At 41.0% G+C, this 8,627-nt stretch overlaps 1 protein-coding gene across 1 annotated transcript; it reads right to left on the bottom strand.

The window, feature by feature from the left end:
- Positions 1-4,799: 4,799 nt before the first annotated feature.
- LOC131166377 (scarecrow-like protein 6) lies at positions 4,800-8,076 on the bottom strand. The gene has a single exon (XM_058124867.1). It carries the CDS (start codon positions 7,377-7,379, stop codon positions 4,971-4,973), a length of 2,409 nt encoding a protein of 802 aa, XP_057980850.1. The 5' UTR covers positions 7,380-8,076; the 3' UTR covers positions 4,800-4,970.
- Between the last annotated feature and the right edge of the window lie 551 nt (positions 8,077-8,627).

Below are 8,627 nucleotides of genomic sequence, written 5' to 3'. Positions count from 1 at the left end.
TTAAAGTCATTGGAGTTGGGGGTGTGTATCTGAAGACAAATAATGACACGAGTTTAGTTCTCAAAGATGTGAAACATATTCATAACATTCATTTGAATTTGATTTCTACAAGTAAACTTGATGACGAAGGGTACTGCAACACTTTCAGTGATAGCCAGTGGAAGCTCACCAGGGGTGCTATGGTTGTGGCTCGAGGCATGAAACACTCTGCATTGTACGTTTTGCAAGCAAAGATCTCCAATGACATTGTTAATGCGATGGAGGATAATGGTACAACAGAATTATGGCACAAAAGATTGACTCACATAAGTGAGAAAGGATTAGCTCTACTGGGGAAGAAAAGTCTGCTATGTGGATTAAAAAGTACACTTTTGAAAAGGTGTACTCATTGTTTGTCAAGGAAGCAAAGTAGAGTTTCCTTCAAGAATTCCCCTCATTCGAGAAAGTCAGAAATACTGGATTTGATACATTCAGATGTGTGTGACCCTATGAAGATGAGAACACTTAGTGGCTCCAAATACTTTGTGACCTTCATAGATGATCATTCAAGGAAGTTGTGGGTATATACCTTGAAGTCAAAAGACCAAGTGTTGGCTGGGTTCAAGTAATTTGAAGCCCTAGTTGAGAGACAGATTGGGAAAAAATTGAGGTGCATCCGGACTGATAACGGTGGAGGGGGAGGCATTAAGCACTATTGTTCATGTATTTAATCTTACACCCTGTGTTCCTCTATAGTTTGATATGCCAGACCGAGTTTGGACAGGTAAGGATGTTTCATATAATCATTTGAATGTTTTTATGTGCAAAGCATTTGTGCATATTCCAAAAGATGAAAGGTCCAAAATTGATAAGAAAACGCAACAGTGTATATTCTTTAGCTATGGTCAAGATGAGTTTAGATACAAGCTTTATGAACTAGTTGAGAAGAAAATCGTGCGAAACAGAGATGTCGTGTTTGTAGAAGATCAGACGATTCAGGATATTGAGAAGGCAGAGAAATCTATTTCTCAGCAGGGTGACAGTTTGACTGATGTGGATCCAGTTCCTTTGAAGAATTTCCATCTCAAGTTGAGAATGATGTTCAGGATGACCACTAGGGTAGAGGTGATGTTGATGTTCCCTTACAAGTTCAAGGAGATGTTGAGACTGATGAGCGGTTGACAATGCCAAAGATTCCACCAGAGATTCCATCCAGAAGGTCAACCAGAGATTGACATCCTTCCACTCGATATTCAGCAGAATAGTATGTGTTATCGACTGACAGGGGAGAGTCCCATTATTTTGTAGAAGCCATGGAAGATGAACACAAGACAGAGTGGGTTGAGACCATGCAAGATGAGATGCAGTCATTGCATGATAACCACACCTTCGAGTTGGTGAAGCTACCAAAAGGAAAAAGAGCTTTGGAGAACAAGTGTATTTACAAGAAGAAGCCAAATGTGTTCTCTTCACGGCCACGGTACAAAGCTAAATTAGTTGTAAAAGGGTTCGATCAGAGAAAATGTATTAACTTTGATGAGATATTCTCTCCAATTGTAAAGATGTCATCAATCCGTACAGTACTAAGCTTAGTAGCTAGTCTTGACTTGGAAGTTGAGTAGATGGATGTGAAAACTGTCTTCCTTCATGGTGATTTGGAGGAAGAGATTTATATGAAGCAGCTAGAGGGTTTTAAAGTGAAAGGAAAAGAGGATTATGTGTACAAACTGAAGAAAAGCCTATATGGTTTGAAACGAGCATCGAGACAGTGGTATAAGAAGTTTGAGTCTGTTATGGGGGAGCAAGACTACAAGAAGACAACTTCAGATCACTGTGTATTTGTTTAAAAATTCTCTGATAATGATTTTATTTTCTTACTACTTTATGAGGATGACATGCTGATTGTTGGAAGAAATGCTTCAAGAATTAACCAGTTGAAGAAACAATCAAGTAAGTTATTTGTTATTAAGGATTTGGGGTCAACAAAGAAAATTCTTAACATAAGAATCAGTCGTGACAGGAATGTCAAGAAGATATATTTATCACAGGAGGAGTGCATTGAGAAAGTGATTCAGAGGTTCAATATGGACAAAGCTAAAGTGGTTAACTCTTCTCTTGCTACCTACTTCAAACTAAGTACAAAGGAATGTCCTTCTACAGATAAGGAAAAGGAAGGCATGAAAAGAGTTTCTTATTGGTTGTTATGTTCTTGTTTAGCTTTGTTTGGATTTGTAATCCTATTAGTTGGATGTTGGTGTTGTTTTTTGGGAGGCCTTTAATTTTTTTCTATCTGTAATCTCTCAATACTTATCTTGTAACCACGGTATTCCTCTGCCAAAAGTGAGGGTATATCAATAAATAAATGGAAGTGACGCCCTCCTTTAAAATATATATTCCTTATGTCTTAGCAGTAGGAAGTTTGATGTATGTAATAGTTTGCACAAGACCAGATATAGCATATGCAGTTGGTATAGTTAACTGATTCTTGTCAAATCCGGGAATAGAACACTAGAATGCAGTGAAGTAGATCATGAGGTATCTTCGAGGCACTTCTAGTTTAAGACTTGGTTTGGGAAACGGACAACCATTGTTAGTTGGCTACACAGATGCAAATATGGCTGGGAATGTGGATACTCGTAAGTCTACTTCAGGCTATTTGATAACTTTTGTAGGTGGGGCTATAGTTTGGCAATTGAGACTTCAGAAGTGTATTACTCTTTCTACGACAGAGGTAGAGTTTATTGCAGCAACATAAGCGACTAAAGAGTTGCTATGGGCAAAGAAGTTCTTAAGAGAACTTGGTTTCAAACAGCAGAGGTATGTGTTGTTTTGTGATAGCCAGAGTGCTATTCATCTTGCTAAGAATTTCAGTTTCTATGCAAGATCAAAACACATTGATGTACGATACCATTGGATCAGATATGCATTGAACGATAAGTTACTGGAACTTGAGAAGATTCACACTGATGATAATGATTATGATATGTTGACAAAGACACTACCAAGGGAGAAACTTGAAATTTGTTGTTTGATCGTCGGGATGACGATTACCTCCACATAGTCAGAAAGGGGAAGATTTGTTGGATTATTTCTTTCCATGTAGAGGAAAGCCCAAGTGGGCTTTATTAAAAGCCCAAAACTCAGCCCTTTAGTATGATAACCTAAAGGAAGTTATAAAAATAGAAGAGAGAAAGGAGGAGCCATCACTTCTCAAAAGAAAAAGTGAAAAACGTCATTTTTCTCATACTGCACAGATTTCATCAAGACTCTGATCCCCCTTCGTTTGTGGTCCGATCGAGCTAAAATTTAGAAAGGTTCATGACTCAAGGAGCTACAATCTGAACGGAAGAAATCGGATTTTGAGTTCGGGAGTTAGAATTTTTGCCCATGAACAGTAACCGCGATTTTGGTATATTCTCTCCAATTCTCTTTGTATTTGTCAAGATTGTTGATATCTTGATAAGATATATTTATAACCTCTAATTGCAATTAAAAAGATTTGATGTACCCATTATTTGGTTGATAGTGGAGATTTCAACTGGATTAGGTCCCATGATTTTTCTTCCTCACATTGAAAAAATTTTTCACTTAAAAAATTACTTATATTCTTATGACTTGGTGTGATTGATTATTTTTCCTATTATTTTCAACAAGTATAGAAGTAAAGATACACTATATTTGATTACATATAAGGAGAAAAATTATTCCGTTGTAATTGTTTGTTGATATCTCTCCCAATAAGTACAGATTCAACTGTTCCTGTAAAATGGGAGTGTTTGGATTGGATTGATTCCCATACATACAAGGATGCATCAGCAAACTGCTGAAATTTTGTATTCAAAAAGAAGAGGAAATGATCTAATTGTTCCAATCAAACATGAATCTGAATAATTTGTACCATTCCACAATTTGTGAACCACATTATTAATGGCCGAAAATGGCAATTGGGAAATAAGAGAACTGCACCAAAACCCCAAGATACGATAGCCGCAAAGCTTGTAGAAATTCATAAATCAGATTGGAGATGGAGTTCTCTACGAGTTCATGCATAGAAAAAAAAAAAATGCCATTTGCATAGGCACCACACAATTCAAGAGACTGAAGTCTTAATCATGTTTTACTACTTTCAGGGGCAGGCTAAGGAAGTTACAAATTCAATATCAAGAAAATGCGGACACCTGCAAACTATTCTTCTGAATTCAGGTTTCTGACTTGCCTCTAAGGCCGAAGAGAGATTCAGAGAATAGAAATTTTTCTTGCTTTGGGAACTTTCAGGAATTTCACAAGAAATCAAAGAACTCCCGGGAGGGATGTACGTTAAAGCAAAATGGTGGAACCAAACATGGGCAGAATGGTGGGATTAGTATGGAATGATATTGAACAAAAATTGGAGCATGAAAAAAACAAAACGCATACGCAAATAAGTCATTTTTCTTTATTTCGCTTTGTTGGTGGTCATCAGCATATATACATATAATACAAGTTACTGGATTAAATTGATAAATTTGATGATGCAAGAATCAAAAAAGTGTCTTAATATTTTCAAAACTTCCCCGTTTTTGTTCTTGAGAAAAAATAAGCTCGCAATCAAAATAAAATTAAGGCTGCAAGAGAGAAAATCAACCCACAACCAAAAAAACACACCCAACAGGCTTAAAGTGAAAGGGTAATCTTCTTTTTCCCCATTTCTCATTTTAGGTACAACAAGCAGACACCATCTTAACCAGAAGAGCAACCATTCATCCTTCTCCCACAACATGCAGATACAGTTATGCTCAACACTGGCACTCAAGAAGATAAAGAGGCAGGAGCAAAGAGAATTGGACTAAAGCATCAAGTTACTAAATAGTAGTTTGATTCTTACTTGGAAACAAGCTGCCTAAATAACATAGACCATTAGCAATGGCAAATCACATTCATGAAAGTTCAAAAAAGATTAGACTAAAGCATTTTTCAAGTTATGAGGCACCTTGGCTGTGGACATTGAATTGTCAGCATCTCCAGGCCGAGGCGGAGATGAGCTCCTTCCGCTGCCAGTAAAGAACGAGCGAGGAATGCCTCTTCTCAACATGGAATCCTCGAAAAGGACTGCGCTTCACCACATACTCAGCCTGCGACTCATTGAAATTGCTGAATGTCAACGGAGAGAAACCGCAGGACAAGAACAGCGTCCTCCAATGTGGCATCTTTTCCCGGGATCGATGGCGACCCAGCACAGTTTTCTCAATTTCTGGATGGACCAAGTACCTTTCAATCTTGTGAAGGGTGTCCGAATTTGCGTTAACGGCGTCGAGGGATTCAAGCAGTGTCCAGTGAGCGTGAAGGGCATGGATGATGTGATGGGGAAATGGAAGATCAGATCGGTCACAACCCCTATCAAGAGAGACAACAATTTTGGGGGAGAGCTGCTTCACAAAGCGGAGGACCAGGGGAAGGGACAGGGAGTAATTCGAGGAACCGGCCGGGAGGTTCACTGCAATTGCCTCATTCTCCGAGACGAGGAATGGAAGTGACCAGGAAGCAGAGTTCAGGGAATCCAGGCTTAAGATTTCAAGCTCGAAAGCCATATTAATTTGACTGGCAAAATGATTGAGGTTTTCCCGAGCGAGGCTGAGCTCGAGCTCGTCATGAGTGGCCGCGGATACAAAAGCTGTGATTTTAAGAGAAGGAGAGCTGCCATTTCTCAACGCGAGCTCCTGCATAAGAGAAGCCCATTGGCCTCCGTATCCAATATCGAAATCTATTATGTGAATTCGATCAAAGCCTTCAAGGGCTTCAAGAAGGGCTTGGATGCAGGTGAAATTTGCAAATTGAATGACCGGTGAGATTTCAGAGAAGGATTTGTAAGCTCCGATCTTAAAAATGAGATTAAATGGAGATGGGTGTGGAGAGTAGGAATTGTTGTTGATGCGTAGCAGTAATTCCAATGCCTCCTTGAAGTAGAGAGCAGCCCTCTCGAAAGCCTTACCAACTGGAGAGAGCTGCTGATTGAGCCGCGCCAATATCCCTTGCGCGAGTAGAAAATTCCCTGTCTCGAGCATCTCTGCAGCCTCATACAGCTGGTTTCTTAGATGCTGGTTGTGCGCCTCTTCCTCACTGGCCATCTTCGGATTCGCCGCCATTGCTGGTCGCTGTTGAAGATTGTGAGGAAGGAGTTGAAGCTGATGAGGAAACCCCTGCAGCTGCTGCTGCTGCTGCGGATGCTGATGTTGATGTTGTTGTTGTTGTTGCCGGCGAACAAGTAGCTCTTGCCCGGAATCCAAGAACGGCTGCTTCGGGATCATACTGTTTGGTCCATTCCCGACGGAGTTCTGCCGCTTCGGCTGCGGCGGAGACCAGAGAAGCTGCTGCTCTTGTTGGGGCGCCGACAGTGGCAAGAAGAAAGCTGGGTTTGGGGAACTCTGAATCTGATGCTGGTTGATAAGCACTTGCGGGTTGAAAATCTGCGGCTTCTCGTCCGTGGGTTCCACCGGTTGCTGTTGTTGCGGATGATAAGTTCCCGGCGACAGCGAAATGGGCAACATATTGCTCAGTAGAGGCGAAAAAATGGGGTTCGGAGTATTGGGGATCTTGGAATTTGTGAGCAGAGACGGGTTTGGAACCGAACCCATTCTTCCATTGTTGGGGTTGGAGTGAATGTTGTTGGTGCCGTTTGTGAACCCCGGAAGAGAAAGAGGAAGAGAAGGATTGTTCATCAAATTCCCGCCGGCGGAAGCGATGCTCGCAGCGGGTTCGAGCCCGAAGCCTTGATCTACCAACCCCAGGCCTCCATTGAACTCGAAGTCCGTAGAACCACCAGTTTGCAACAGCCTGTTCAGCCCCATGGAGGAGTCGTCGGCATCGCCCATGATCCACCGGAAAATGGACTGCTCTTGACTCGGCGACGTCGCGGGCTCCGATAATATGCTCACCCAATCATCCATTCCCAGCCCACATTTGTCCGGCGCGCCGGTGACGCCTCCGCCGGTGATGTCCACAGCAGTGGAAATTGGCTGCAGCTCCGAAACCCATTCTTCTCTCCGGGAAACACCGCCGCCTGACTCAACAACTACATTTGAGCCGCTGCTGGTGTCTTGTTGCTGTTGCGTCTGAGGCCATTTCTGAGATTGAGTTCTGGAAACCGCCGCCACGCTGGTCATACCAGATGAGCCTCCACCGCCGCCGCCGACGCCGCCGCCGACGCAACTCCCGCCTCCACCTCCGCCTCCACCTCCGCCTAAAGAAGTTGAGGAAGATGTAGGAGGGCTGGGGCTTCTTGTAGTCTCCAGGACAGAAGTAGGCTCAGCGCCCACAAAGCAAACTTCCTTGTTCCACTTCACTGGGAACAAATCTGAAGAAATTCCTGCAATATCTAACACCCCCTTCCCCTGAAACTCAGAGGGTAAGGGCATCCCTTTCATCTAACCAAAAATCAACAATACCCACAAATCTCTCTTCCTCTCTATCTCTCTCTCTCTCTCTCTCTACCTCTCCTCACTCTCTCTCTCTCTTCCTCCCTCTCCAGATTCCAAGAGAATAGTCGCCTAATGACTTCAAACACAAAGAACAAAGAACAAAGGGTATTAATTAGCTCAAAATACAAAATCAAGTAATTCTAGACGAAGAAGAGCTAAATCAGAACAGATTTTTCATGCGCGAGCTAGCTCAAGTTTGCCAAACCAGAGCAAGCTCTCAGGCCACGGGCACTGATCGATCGAATGCCTGCTCAAGTCAAGAAACCCACTTCAAGACACAGCTCATCTCCATCATAAACATCATCATCATCATCGCCATCATCATCACCTTCTGCTTTTCTACATTGTAAGCTGTAGTACTTTTTGTGTATCTCTTTAGCCTCATCAGTTGTCTCTTGCTCTTTCTCTTCTCCGTCTTCTCTGGCTAATCTTTGATGAACTTCTTCTCTTAATCTCTTTCCCTTTCGTGTCCTTGCACTGCTCTGTATCCCTTCTGTTTTCTGCCATGGATGCGTGCAACATAAAAAAGTAGTAAAGTGCCCTTCATCCTCTCTCTCTCTCTCTCTCTCTCTCTCTCGATATTTTTATTATTTAATGCTTTTCTTTTTCATCCTTTTTTTTCTTATTTTTGTTGTTTTTAATTTTATGTGGCTTGCTGGCTTGCCAATGGGACGTAGTTATCTCTCGGCTAGGGTTTCCTGCCAGTCGCTCCTTCCCCACGCAAAACTGTAGCGCGTGACATCAACTCCCCAAATAAACAAATTAAGCGTAAGTTTTTCTTTTTAAATAAACCCCTTTAGACCGCCAATCAGTCCACTGTGGGAACGAATTGATTTCATTTTTTTCTTATTTATATATTAAAATTTTATTTTTGTTAGAAAATTGTAACTGCCTAAGTATCTTATATTTATTTATGTGATTAATTATCCATCCAAACACTCCCAATATATATATATATATATTAATATTATTTAATTAAAAAATTACATTTTTACTAACTTAAACTCTTATGTCACGTGTAAAAAAAAAATAAGTTTACAATTAAGCAATTCAATTACTTTTATCTTCCTTTAAATTTTATTTGATAAGACTGTCATAGTATTATAATATATAATTAATTAGAGCAAATTTCATACCGACATTAAACTTTATTTTGGTTCCACTTTTTACTAAAATTATAAATACTTTAGAAAA

Source organism: Malania oleifera, chromosome 10, assembly GCF_029873635.1.
Source record: "Malania oleifera isolate guangnan ecotype guangnan chromosome 10, ASM2987363v1, whole genome shotgun sequence".
Lineage (NCBI taxonomy): Eukaryota > Viridiplantae > Streptophyta > Magnoliopsida > Santalales > Ximeniaceae > Malania > Malania oleifera.
This window is presented reverse-complemented; position numbering and strand designations above follow the sequence as displayed.

Excerpts from the sequence above, each read along its gene's own strand:
- LOC131166377 (XM_058124867.1), bottom strand. The coding sequence starts at position 7,379 with ATGAAAGGGATGCCCTTACCCTCTGAGTTTCAGGGGAAGGGGGTGTTA.